At 44.6% G+C, this 14,238-nt stretch overlaps 1 protein-coding gene across 4 annotated transcripts in view; it reads left to right on the top strand.

Annotated features, from left to right (window-relative positions):
• Positions 1 to 12,564, top strand: part of LOC102437863 (zinc finger protein 551-like) — a 14,634-nt gene extending 2,070 nt beyond the window's left edge. The window contains exons 2-5 of one of the 4 annotated variants that reach the window (XM_014448619.2): positions 895 to 1,018; positions 1,973 to 2,089; positions 10,906 to 10,991; positions 12,422 to 12,564. In XM_014448619.2, the coding sequence (XP_014304105.1) occupies positions 895 to 1,018; positions 1,973 to 2,089; positions 10,906 to 10,991; positions 12,422 to 12,445 (351 nt within the window). In that variant the 3' untranslated portion in view covers positions 12,446 to 12,564. Of the gene's footprint in view, positions 1 to 894; positions 1,019 to 1,869; positions 3,911 to 10,905; positions 10,992 to 11,086; positions 11,192 to 12,421 lie in introns of those variants that run through there. The other 3 variants (XM_023747448.1, XM_006106670.3, XM_023747447.1) reach the window with 3 other exon arrangements.
• Positions 12,565 to 14,238: the final 1,674 nt, after the last annotated feature.

Below are 14,238 nucleotides of genomic sequence, written 5' to 3'. Positions count from 1 at the left end.
TGGGAATTCATGGCCACAGCATCATGACTTTGACATAATGATGTGAATGAAGGAAGAGTCTATTTATGGTGGTCCTTGGATGTAACAATAAGGTGAATTTTAGGATAATTGCCTGTAGAAAGAGGTGTTTGGGTGCTACATTCTAGGTTTACATCTTAGGTGCCATTTAACTAACCACCTGCCTTTCGTTGTTGGGAGTGACACATTGGTTGATGGGAATGAGGTAGTATTCGTCAGTGTTACCCAGGCTTGTAAATTTCCACTTGCATTGGTAAGGAAGAAGGGTAAGAGAGAAGTAGATTTTGGAGGTGGTGAACTATCTTTTTGGAAAAGAAGGTGATTAGGAAAAAAATTATCCACACCATGGAAAATTTGCATTACCTTTGATGTTGTGCCTCTGGGAAAGAAGCTGTGTGAGAGAAGTGTTGTTCAAAGAATTATGTGCAGCAGGTAGTGCAAAGCAATGGCCTCATACCTTGGGATTGGGATCAAGCTGATGCAATGTGATGCCATGTTTTTGATGTCTTAGAGGAACAATCAGAAGGACAAGTCAATTTCTTGAAGAGACCAGTATGAAATCACTCACACTATTTTTATCGTCAACATCCCTCTCTAACCTATGTTTTTGACACCTACTCTATTGATAAGAGGCAGTGTGGTATACATGGGAGTTCCAGGGCTCAGGTATCTTCTGTCTGCTCAACTGTCTTAATTGTTGTGGGAAGAAACTATCAGCAGAAATATAAGACAGTGGCTTTCATAGGATGAAAGCCTGGTATTTAACATAATATGAAGAGTGGAAAGAAAAGATGGGTGTGGAGGGTGGGGAGTATGACAGACTTATAAACTTAGGAGTGAATCTGATCATGGGATGTACTGTCTCCATTATGACAGGTTATGAACTTTGAGGACGTGGCCATTGCCTTCTCTCAGGAAGAATTGGGGATCCTTGATGAGGCTCAGAGACTTCTGTACTGCGATGTGATGCTGGAAGTTTTTGCAGTTGTATCATCTATAGGTAAGACCTTCACATTCTCCCAGTATCCTGAGGTGATGACCTCACTTCCTTTATTCCTCAGCCATAGCTTTCTCTCTCCCACAGCCAGAACAGTCCTCTGCTGCTTTCCCCACTGTCCTGTCAAATGTGCTGTGGCTGCCAGGGATGAACTGGATGGGGAGCCCTGAGCAAAGGACTCCAGGAACATCCCTATCACCTGTTACCTCAAAAAGTATATGAAACAGAAAGTCAGGAATCTTGCATTGAGTTTAATGGGTCCCAGCTTGCACTTTCTCTTCATGGGAGGCTGACAGTGTTCGCATGCATGGCTTCAACTTCTGCACTCTTTATCTAGGTAAGGGCTCTTCGTGGCAGCTTGTGCCATGTTATGGTCTTTACATACATGAACCATGGGCTTTTCTTTAAGGCCCTCATTCAGTTGTTAGTAATATTTTCTTCCCTGAATACTATAGCAAATGGTGTTGGTCTGGCCCAGTGCTGACTGCTCACTTCTGTATCACCTGTTCCTCTGCATTTCTGCCTCTGCAGTATTCTGTAACATTGTCTTACATATGTGTTATGAGGTGCACATACGTGCTAAGTAGTCCTCAACACCAGCTACTCCTTTATTAAATTTTACTTGGTGTAAGAGGGAACCAACCTCTTGCACAGCTCGCCCTAGTCCCCAGCAGACAAGCCATGCTGAATGCTGTTAGTTGAAGGATTACCTGGAGATCCATATTCTAATCCATGTGGTGCTTGCCATGTTTGTGTTGTATTTCTCCTGAGGCCTCCCTATTTTGTGATCATCATTAGCCCAGAAAGTTACAAGAGCCTCTCATTAATCCTTCCTGCACATCTCTTATTTTCAGACAATTGCATGGAACCAATATGTGATGCATAACACACTTTTGCAATGGAACTTCCCCCGTCACACAATCAACATTCATTTCCTCACCATTTCTCACTTTTCAGGTTGTTGGCATAAAATGGAAGATGAGGAGGCCAGTTCTGATCAGAGTGTATACATACAAGGAGAGTCACAGGTCAGGGCTTCTAAGACAGCTGCAGCCACCCAGAAGACCTTTCTGTGTAAGCAGTGTTTCTCTGTGTTACAACATATTTTGCACCTGACTGGGTCACATGCAGCAGACTTTGAGCAGAAAGCCTTCTGTACTGATGTATGTGTTGGAGACTTCTGTTTCAGCGCAAACCCTCACCAGCAACAGAGGAATGAATATGGACAGGGGCCCTGGAAACAAGCTATGGACGGGGCCTCCTTTGTGAACAGGTGCAGCTTCTCCTTATCTTTGGTGACTTCAGCCAGCGGGGAGGTTGGGGAAGACTTGCAATACAACTCAGAGCTTCCCCAGCACCAGGCTACTCTCAAGACTGAGGAGCTACACTGCGGCAGTGAGATTTCACAGGAATTTCTTGATGGAAAAAGTCATCACCAGTGGGGTGACTGTGAAAACACTGCCAGCCACAATCTGAAAGATGTAAAATGTCAGGGTGCATTTTCTGGAGAAGTAATTTTTGAGTGTGACAAATGTAGGGAAGTGTTTAGACGAATCTGTAACCTCATTCAACATAAGAGAGTTCACACTGGAGAACAGCTGTATGAGTGTCATGAATGTGGGGTTTCCTTTCGTCTGAGAGCTCACCTCACAAGACACCACAGAGTTCACACTGGAGAGAAGCCATATGAGTGTAGTGAATGTGGGAAGTCTTTTAGCCAAAAATCAAATCTTATTGAACATCTGAAAGTTCATAGTGGAGAGAAGCCATATGAGTGTACTGAATGTGGGAAGTCTTTTAGCCGAAAATCTAACCTCATTATGCATCTGAAAGTTCACACTGGAGAGAAGCCATATGAGTGTACTGAATGTGGGAAGTCTTTTAACCGGAAATCTAATCTTATTATGCATCTGAAAGTTCACACCGGAGAGAAGCCATATAAATGTACTGAATGTGGGAAGTCCTTCAGTGTAAGAAGTACACTCCTTAAACACCACAGAGTTCACACTGGAGAGAAGCCATATGAGTGTACTGAGTGTGGGAAGTCTTTTTGCCAAAAATCTAGTCTTATTAAACATCTGAGAGTTCACAGTGGAGAGAAGTGTTAAATGTGCAGGAAATGTTTTATTTTATTCACTTAGAATAATAACACTGAAGGCGACTCTTTGGGACCTATTTTCCTTAATTGAAACCCCCCCCTTTTTTTTATTTAAATATATTTTATTGATTTTTTACAGAGAGGAAGGGAGAGGGCTAGAGAGTTAGAAACATCGATCAGCTGCCTCCTGCACACCTGCTGGGGATGTGCCTGCAACCAAGGTACATGCCCTTGACCGGAATCGAACCTGGGACCCTTGAGTATGCAGGCTGACGCTCTATCCACTGAGCCAAACTGGTTAGGGCTGAATTGAAACCCTTTTAATGGCACATACACTCTGCTAGATTCCTCACAAGTTTCCAATACAACTGAGGCTTGAAGGAGGTGCATTGCACTTGGTAACATGCCCAGATCTAACACCCGATTAATTTGTGGCTGAAGAGATTTCCCCTCTACCACCTGGCTCACCTGAAGACTGTGTATCAGTCCCAACCCCTGTGTGCTCAGGGGAAATGTATTCTGTGTTCTCTCTTGTGCTTGAGAACATTATGATTATTCCAGCTCCTGACAGGATCTTCATTCCTTTATCTCTGTGGAGGTAATGCACCTGACCCAGGGTTCATCCAGGGCACCCATCCTCAGCTAAGAAGTGCTGCCTCTTTCAGGGACATGTGGTTCTCACATTATGCTGTGATGAATTGTTTCAGGTTCTAATTCACCAACCTGCAAACTGCTTGCTGTGCTCTGTCTGTTTTGTGATCTTTTAGTAAAGGTGTTTTTTCTTTTGTACCTTTAATTGTCCTGGTTATATTCAATTCTAGGGATGATTGTCAAGAACAATTATGATCTAACATCGTAGAGTTAACAGATACTGTGTGAATCCCAACATTTCTGTGCTTTAGGAGGGACAGCATAATGCCAGAAAATCACTCTTTGTCCAATATTGGCTTATAGTGCATTGCTGCCCACAGCCTTGAAAGAAAGGCTGCATGACTTTGTGGTTCTAATTTGCAGGTTTGATCCCAGCCCATATGGGGATGTAGGAGGCATCTAATTTTTCTTCTTTCTCACATTGATATCACTCTCAATCTCTCTCTTCCTCTCCCCTTTCACTTGCACTCTCTCTCAAAATATCCTCAGATGAGGATTACCAAAAAAATCCAAACATTCACCCTGGTGCTCTGAGATGGGGCCTCTGCCTGCACAGCCCACCTTTTCTCACTCTTTCCTGCCTTTGCCTGGGATGTTCCCACTGTAGCTGGGCTCACTGTGCCCTTCCCAGTGTTTGGCAGAGAGGAGGCCCAGGCAAGGCCCTGGGAGGGATTTGGGTTCTGTGTCTGCCTGAGATGTGCTGGCCAGGTCTCTCCAGCCTGCTCTTCCCCACCCCCCAGGCACCTGCCTGCTGCAAATGAACCTACTTCTTTTTAAAAAAGAAAATATTTTTATTGATTTTTTACAGAGGAAGGGAGAGGGATAGAGAGTCAGAAACATCAATGAGAGAAACATCGATCAGCTGCCTCCTGCACACTCCCCACTGGGGATGTGATCGCAATCAAGTTACATGTCCTTGACCGGAATTGAACCTGGGACCCTTCAGTCTACAGGCTGACGCTCTATCCACTGAGCCAAACCGGTTAGGGCTGAACCTCCTTCTGTATCTGGGAGAAGCCCAGATGCTTTGGGCCCCCAAATCAGTTCACCTTTAGAAAATCCTGCCTCCAGCCAACCCACTCACATCCCTGTAGGCCACTGATGTTTCAGTCTCTTTTTGTCATTTTAGGGATTATTTGGCACTTTAATTTTATTAAAACTAAAGCATGCCTCTCTCCCACCCCCTCACCCAGCAGCATGGGTTCTCCAGGATATGGTGGTGTGTATATTCAATGGTGAGAACATTCTGCAGTACAGGTGTTTCCAGAAGGAGAGGCTTAGTCTCCAAATAATTCCACGTTCAGAAGATGAGTTTTGGTTGGTGTGTCTCCTCTCCCCCCACCCCCTATGTTTTCCTGTGCATACACGACCTGAAATGAGGTGATAGTTCCTGGATTCTGGGGAATATTGTGCTGTTGGGGTGTGTTTGAGGGGCAGAGAGGTTGGCTGCTTATGAACATGTTTCTGTCAGCTCATGGGTCAGGTTCCTTGAGTGGGGAGCTGAGGGAAGGCTGTAGTGTGAGAACTTGAATCAGGCTGGATGGAGGCTCAGCAGCCATGGGTGGGCATAAGGGACACATATAGACTGAGGCTGTGGATACTGTTGAGCCCAGCTGTTTCAGACGCCCCAAATACAGAGTCCCCTGTCCTTGGGAACTGGCATCTAGTGGAGAACAGTACACAATGGACCAGGATACCTGTGACAGGTGACAACAGCTGTGGGGGGAGGTCAAACCAGCATTGGTCAGTGGGGTCGAAGTCTGGGAAGGGGTGGCAGGCTCCAGGTGGGAGCCTGCCCTGTGCATTTGTGAGCTGTAGGGGGGTCACTGGCTGGTTTTAACAGCAAGGATCAGAAAGTGGTAAAAATAAAATAAATGGTGGCTGAATAGGCAGATGTATTGTGGATGTTGTCCTGAGCCAGACTGGAAATACAACTAAATTGCAGAACATCCGCCTGGTATTAACACATTAGATGCAGCTGAGCAGACAGTTTACAACAAGGAAGGGCAGAGGACACTTGGACAATGGCAAGAACTGGGAAGTGGGCTTGAGAGGGACAGCCAGTGGGCCAAGAGGGGGAGGAGAAGGCTATTTTGCTCCAAAGCTGTGTCCCTTCACGACGTGGGTAACATCCAACTGTGTAAAGGAAAGCCACAGGGCAGCTGGCTGCCAGGGAAATTGGACCAAAGGCTGCCCCATGAAGAGCTGCCCAAGCAGCGCGGTGCTGGGGAGAGACAAAAGAGCAGTTTCATTGTTTTGGTTTGGTTTTGTCTTTGCTTTTATGCTCTTAACCCAGAACACAGGACTTTCCTATTGCAAACACTCACTTGAGGCTTTGGAGCAGGGAGAGAGGCACAGACTTGAGGTGCCTGAGGAGAGGCTGAGGTGGAAAGCAGAGCAGGGAGACGTGGCCAAGAGGCCTGCATTGGGACATTCTTTTTTTTATTATTTAAATTATTTATTTTTTAAATTATTACGTAAGTCTCCTGTCCCCGCCATTGACCTCTACCCCTCAGCACATGCCCTCACCTCCTTGCTGTCTATGTCCACTGATCATGCTCATATGCAAGCATGCAAGTCCTTCGGTTGACCTTTTACCCCTTCCCCTCCCCTGCCTTCCCTCTTAGTTTGGATGGTCTGTTCAATGCTCCTGTGATGCTGGCTCTATTTTTGTTCATCAATTTATTTTTTATTTATTTACTTATTTATTTTTTAAATATATTTTATTGATTTCTTACAGAGAGGAAGGCGGAGGGATAGAGAGTCAGAAACATCAATGAGAGAGAAACATCGATCATCTGCCTCCTGCACACTCCCTACTGGGTATGTGCCTGCAACCAAGGTACATGCCCCCAACCGGACTCGAACCTGGGACCCTTGAGTCCGCAGGCTGACGCTCTATTCACTGAGCCAAACCAGTCAAGGCTTTGTTCATCAATTTATGTTGTTCATTATATTTCACAAATGAGGGAGATCATGTGATATTTATCTTTCTCTGACGGCCTTATTTCCCTTAGCATAATGCTCTCTAGGTCCATTCATGCTGTTGCAAATGGTAAGACTTCCTTCTTTTTTACAGCAGCATAGTGTTCCATTGTGTAGATGTACCATAGTGTTTTAATCCACTCTTCTGCTCATGGGCATTTAGGCTGTTTCCAAATCGTAGCTATTGTAAATTGTGCTATGAACATAGGGGAGCATATATCCTTTCTGTTTGTTTTTTCTGATTCCTTGGAAAATGTTGCTAGAAGTGTGACATTATTACCTTCCAAACCTAAACTGCCATTTCTCCCCAGAAGAGCCAGCCCCTCCCAGTAGGCTCAGGACAGGAGATACTCCTGCCACACCCTGCATTTTGAGCTTAACAGAGGAAACAAAGTCAGAGGCCAAGCTTATGGGTCTGAATAGTCCCAAAGTGCCCTCAGTGACTATTGGAAGAGGGACTGGTACACCCTGCTTTTTGGGGAATCAGACTGATAAAAACTCCAGGTTCCCAGCCAACCCCATTGGTCTCCATACAAGGATCTCTGACCAACCAAGGCCAGAGTAATATTTTGGGACACAGCTGTTGTTTTCTTTCTCCTACAGCCACACCATGGGTTCTGCAAATTGTCCTCACTGTCATGTCAAATGTGCTATGGATGCCAGTGCTGAGCTGGGTGGAGAGCCCCAAGGAATAGAATCCACAAACTTCTTTAACACTATTTTCCTCAGAAAGTGCAGATGTGTCTGGGAGCCAAGAGCCTTGCAGACAGCTTAATGGTTCCCACTTGCTGTTTCTCTCCCTGGGAGGCTGACTATATCTAGATCCATGGCTTCCACCTCTGCACCCTTCCTCTAGATCAGGGGTGGGCAAACTTTTTGACTCGAGGGCCACAATGGGTTCTTAAACTGGACCAGAGGGCCGGAACAAAAGCATGGATGGAGTGTTTGTGTGAACTAATATAAATTCAAAGTAAACATCATTACATAAAAGGGTACGGTCTTTTTTTTTTTTTTAGTTTTATTCATTTCAAACGGGCCGGGTCCAGCCCGCGGGCCATAGTTTGTCCACGGCTGCTCTAGATAAAGGTCCTGGGTGACTGCCTGTGCCAGGTTATGGTCTTTACTTACATGAACCATGGACTGTTCTTATAAGACCCTCCTTCAATTGTTGTTTGTACTATTACCTTCCCTGAATACTATTACAAGTGGAATTGCTCTGGACCAGGGCTGGCAGGTCACCAGTGTCATCTCTCATTAACACTTGGGATATTTAGCTTTTATGTATTTGTGGAGAAGGTGTGAGGGAGAACCCTAGTTTTTTGTGTGTGTTTTTTTCAAAGGGTGAACATGCCATTGTGGTCTCTTCACCTTCCACCTGGATCTTGAGACTGACCTATTTCAGATTCAGGGGGTTGAAGTGTCCAGATTCCTCTAAGATATCAAGGCTGTGAGCAGGAAAGGTCCCAGGGAAGCTGCCTGGGAGAATTGGTGCTGGGCCATGTGTGTGGCTCTGAGGCCCTCCCTAGTCTTAGTCCAGGATGATGGATGCTCTGTTCTTTGGGGACATGGTTAGTGGGAAGTGGAGCAAGCTCTGTTGCAGGAGTTCCTGGGGGGTCAAGACCTGGGATCAGCATGTGCTCCAAGTAAACATGTGACCCAGGCAGGGCCAACCTAGTCCACTGTAATGAAGTGCTCCAGCCATTGCCCTGCCCAGGGATGGAGAGGAGCTGTCTCTGCAGAGGCTGATTCCCTATCTGCCCAGCAGGAGGGGTTGCAGGCTGCTGAGGCAGGTGGTCCTGTCCTGGGTTACCAGTGTCTTGAAGTTTAGCCACCAAAGGAGGTTCCAGATATTTATCAATCTAGAGAGAGAGTGTCCCTGATCTTTCCTTCATGGGTAAGCATCCACCGTGCTGCACTGAGACTGCTCTACTGCCTGCATAGCCCACCCCTCTACACTCTTTCCTGGCTGTGCCTGGGATGTTCCCACTGAAGGGACGCTCATAAAGTGAGTTGATGGACCCTGGACTCTGGGCATAGTGTGCTGCTGGGGTGTGTGGGTGAAGGAGCAGAGAAGTTGGGGTCTGGGACAGGGCTGGAGAGGGGGCAGGGTCCTTGAGAAGGTGGGCTGAGGGAAGGTTCTAGGAATAAGAATTGGAATCAGACTAGATGTAGAGGCAGCAGTCAAGGGTGGGTACATCTGAGACCTGTAAGGACCGGAGGCATGGACACTGTTGACCCAACTGTCCCAGACTCTGGAGATACAGAGTCCCCTTCCCTTAGGAGCTGGAGTCCTAGTGGAGGACAGCCCACAGACAATGAACAGGACAGCTGTGACAGGCGACAGGAGCTCAGGCACAAGGTGAAGCCAGTGGTGGTGAGTGGGGTCCTCCCTGAGACAATCCGGGAAGGGGTGGCAGAGTCCAGTTGGAAGGCCTGTTGGGAGCATGCCCCCCTCCCCCATTTGGGAAATGAAGGGAGGTCACTGTGGCTGCTTTGGACAACTGAAATTAGAAAGGGGGGTCCTGGCTGACAATGTGGGCACTGTGGCAGGACTTGACCTTCTCCTCAGGAGGCCTCACAGTTTGCCTCCAGCCCCAGACTGCCTTCAGAAGGGCTGATGGGCAGTCCCTTCAGAAAAATCATTGCCAGAGGGAAATTTGACTTTGCCTATTGGTCTGTCTATGATTATGGTTATTTCCAGGTTTGGAGTATTGTAAGTAAGTCTTCTGGTAATATTTGTGTTCAGTTATCTCTATTTATGTATATGTTTTATTTATCAAACTGTTCTTGGGGGGTGAATGTTAAACACATTAAGATATGCAGAAATGGCCGAACCGGTTTGGCTCAGTGGATAGAGCGTTGGCCTGGGGACTGAAGGGTCCCAGGTTCGATTCCGGTCAAGGGATCGAACCTGGTTTCATTGGTTTTTATTCATTGGTTGCAGGCACATCCCCAGTAGGGGGCGTGCAGGAGGCAGCTGATTGATTTCTCTCATCGATGTTTCTAACTCTCTATCCCTCTCCCTTCTTCTCTATAAAAAATCAATAAAATATTAATTGAAAAAAAAAGATATGCAGAAATGTGACCCAAAATGGTCATTGTTTTTGCCTTCCACAAAGCCACAGTATAAAATAAAAACAGTTTTATGCAACTCTGCCAGCACATGCACTGGTTAATCTTTTTAAAGGGCACCCAGAATTGAGTCTAGTGTTAACTCAGTTTTGTTTTAATTCTATTTACCTAAGAATTTTTTATGGTGAACAGTTTTTCACACATTATTTACACTGTCTTTATCTTCTTTGTTTAAAAAATCAGCTTGTAATCTCTTTCAAATTGTTTAAATAAATTCATTATTTTAACTTGAAAGAGGACTGTGTAGCATCTAAGAATATGTTTGAATTTCACTCATTCCTCAATGACTCAATGACTTCTTTGCCATATGGGACCATAGATTTTGAATACTGGAAGGAAACTTGTTTTTATTCATTTTTATCCTATGTTCAATTTAAGGAAACTTGTAGCATATACTTATACATTTAATCTTCATTGTTCACATTCTCCAGTACCCTGTTTTTTTAAATTTAAGCATTGAATAATACATTAAGTGAAGTCTGGGTTTATAATATTTGTTAATTTTCCTGGTGTAAATACTCTCATCATTGTCCGTTGCAAACTGCTAAATTGAATATAGACATGTTAAGATATGTCAATAGCACATCATTATATTTTATTTGCAACATGCTGATACAGTAGCAACAGATATGCTCCAGAACTTTGATAATAAAATAGAATTATTGGGAACTGTCAATTTTTAAAACTTTCTTAAAGTTTAATGTAAGAATATTTGATTTAAAGTATATATATTTTTAAGCATATGCCTTTGGTGTTTCCATGCATTCCTGCATGGCTGAAACCAAGATCCTCCTGCCCTTATCAGTGCTTCATTCTTGGCACATAGAACTGATGCAAAAATACAGCCTGCCTTAGAAATAGCTTACCTGAAATTTATCCATATAAACGACACTTATGAAACCCCATGAATCCTATCTTGCCTTCCACCACTCTCTGTCAACATGATGGTTTTTGTATCTATCTATTCATACATGATTGGGTATTTTACCTAAATTACTGCGTATGTCTTTCCATGGCCAAATAGCTCAGTGGGTCGGAGAATCATCTCAATACGCCAAGGTTGCAAGTTCCATCACCGGTCGAGGCAATTACAAGAATCAACCACTGAAGGTATGAAAGTAACAGAACAAAAGAACTGTGTGTGTCTGTCTCTCTATCTCTATTTTCCTCTCACTCTAAAATCAATATATGTGTTTATTCACCAGTCAGTCCACACATGTGAACACCAGCACAGCCCAAGGGGCCCATGGTGACCAGCAGCCAGGGTTCTCAGAGGGTAGAACAGGCAATGGTCCAGAGAACAGTATGGGAGGTGCTGTTGCTGTAAGTGTGGCCGGTGGGGAACCTGGGCTGAGCTGCACAGTCATCCACAGGGGATAATGACATCCCTGGGACTAAAGCCAAAAAGCTGGCAGAAGCTTTGAGCTAGGACAGGCCCCTGTGGTCTCTGCAACTTCCAATCAGGGGTTTTAGGCTGGGTTATTTCACATTCAGATGGTTGAGAAGCCCAGATTCCTCTCAGGTGGCAAGGCTGGGAACAGCAGTGGCAGCTGGGTAGGTGGGTGGGTGTTGGCAGGCAAAGCCCAGGGCAGTTGCCGGGGAGAATTGGTGCTGGGCCAGGTGTGTGGCTCTGAGGCCCAGCAGGAGAGTGGAGAGGCTCCATCAAGTCCCCACCTGGGACCAAGAGTCCCAGTGAGGGCTCCTTCCCTGTGCGTAGCTGGGCCCCTGTCATCCCAGTACAGGTTGCATGTGCTCCCTGGACCTGGATGAGTGGTGGCTGCTGCGCTGACAGGAGGCAGCTGGGGACAGAGTTCCAGCCAGACCCCAGCAGGGCCCCATGTCTATTAAGCCAGGCAGTGAGGGGTCCTGCTTCTCCAGAGCTTGTGTCTCAAGCCAGGAGACAAGACGTATCTGTAGTCCCCAGAAAGTTAACTACCTGGTCAAACAGGGTGTAGATGTGTTTGGGAGGGAGGGGCTATGGAAGGGGGGTGGTTCCTACAGGTGGAGTGAAGGGACTGGGCAGGGACAGAGCTTATTCCAGACTCTTACAATGTGTGTCTAGGAGGGAAGTCACCTCATGAGCTCATATAACTTGGTGTTCATTTAGCAGTGACTTAAGTGAAAGGATGACTATTAAATTTTGGTTCGGAGGGTGGTTGGTTTGGTTTCAGAAGAAATAAGGGAAAGACAATTGTCAGCCTTACTTAGAGCCCAGCACTGGCCTGACTGGGTCTTGGCTGGTAGGGCTTGTTCTTTTCAGGCTGAGTTTGGAACTGTTCTGAGAGAGATGGCAGCACTTCTCCCACCTGTGAGCAGAGGCTGGCATCCTTGCTGCCTAGCAGGCTGGCTGTCCAACAGGCTTAGTGGCAGGAATGATTCACACACAGCTCCCTTCCTCACTGGAGAGAATAGGTGACATGTGGCTCTCAGTCCTTGCACGAAGCTAATGTCAGGATTGAGCAGACCCTACATGGAAGTATTTCAACTTCACAAACCATTGGTGTGAGTTAAATAACATCTATTATGTTTTAACTTTTAAGGAAGAAGATACAGCCACAGTTTAATTTGATATTTTCAACAGTTGATTTTTACCCAAAGAAAATTAATTGACTTCACCTGATGTTTTTCATACCTGGGAAGTTACGTATTGAATTTTAATAAATGTGACATATAATGCTCAACACATCTGTATTTTCTGAGCCTTTTCAAACAACCTTTTCATACCAACACGAAGAATATGCAATTGATGTTTTAAAAAGATAATGCTAAATTTACTATTTTGGGTTACTGGACAGTTACTAAGAAATGTTTAATAGTATCTACCAAACTGTTATAGGATAAATTTTATAGAGATTGTATAGTTTTGAAATGAGGATTATAAAAATGTGCTTACAATTTTGTGAAGTGTTGCTACGAGAAAGGTTAATCCAAGGACAAGTTTGTTATTGCTGAGATATTTAGGAAGATTGTAGAAATCTGAACCTAGAGTTATTTTTTTAAGAGTTTGTGGAAACCTTAATTAAGTGGTCTAATTTTACCCATTCTATAAATGTAATTTTACCCCCATTCTATAAATGTATCTAGGAGTCCCAGAAAGTTTAAGTGAAATCCCTAAGACCACAAAGCTAATTAGTAGCAGAGATCAGATGAGAACCCACGGCCAATGCTCCTTCTACTTTTCCTGTCGGCCTTTGTAGAGCCATTTGAGGTTAGAACCATAGAGCTGTGACTTAGGAGATCTTAATCCTTTAAAAATCTTTTCTGTATAAATATGCTCCTCTTATGAGTCTTGATAGTATTATTTAATCACTAGAGGCCCAGTGCACGAATTTATGCACATTGAAAGGAAATTAATTGGCAGAAATATTTTAATATGGCTGTTCGCCCTTTATAATAGAAGTGTCAACCAAATTCACGATCAACAATGACAGGTGGAAACACATGTGACTGGCACCAGTGAGATATATATATAATGTATAAACTTGCTTACTTAGACCTCCTTTCTGACTTAGCTAAACTTTTTCCAGGCCAGTGAAGCACCCCAATTTTTCTTTCAGGATATTGTCAGCAAAACAGCAGTAAATACCAATATGAAGCAGATTATTATTGTAGATCATGCAGGGAGAACAAAGGGTGAAATATTTAACTATAGCGCTGTTTGACTATATTCTGTGCAGTGAGAAATCCTGAAGTCATGTTCAAGTTCTACCGTTTATTACTTCTTTTCAGTTGGGCCAATTTTTAAACATTCTAAATCTCCATTTACTGGCTAATGAAAAGAAAACAGGATTCTACTGAGTCTCCTCTCTGCCTATTCCAGGACTTCTGTGAGGATCACATGAGATGAGGCACATGAAAACACTTCAAAGACATTTGGTTAAAGTGTAAAATGTTTGCACCTGGCTATAAAGCAAGTGGGATGAAGATAATCCAAGGAGGCTAGTCGCTAGGGAGAGGAAGCCTGGCATTGCTATGTGACATCATTACCCGGTGCCCACAGCCACCATTTCCATGCTGAGCTGTGGGCTTTGCGCCATGGGGTGGTGGTGGGGCCTGTGTCCCACTTGGGAAAAGCTGAATGTTGCTTTTGGACTCCAGGAGCGCAGTGCCCTTTCTCTGTAAATGGTCAGTTCAGGTCATGGCAGCTCCAATATTGAACGTCTGCCCCTGGTGGTCAGTGCTCATCATAGCGACTGGTCGGACGGTCGAATCCTTAGGACCATTAGCCTTTTATATAAATAAATTTTGCAATAAGAATGGCAAAAACCATTTTAAAAGAAAATTTTCTGTGGCTCACGTCTAAAGTTTATCTAATCTGAACCTTGACTGTAGATATCAGCCTTCCAATGAGGAATTC

Source organism: Myotis lucifugus, unplaced genomic scaffold (genome assembly GCF_000147115.1).
Source record: "Myotis lucifugus unplaced genomic scaffold, Myoluc2.0 scaffold_880, whole genome shotgun sequence".
Taxonomy (NCBI): Eukaryota; Metazoa; Chordata; class Mammalia; order Chiroptera; family Vespertilionidae; genus Myotis; species Myotis lucifugus.
Note: the sequence above shows the minus strand (reverse complement) of the source record. Positions and strands in the feature narration are given on the sequence as shown.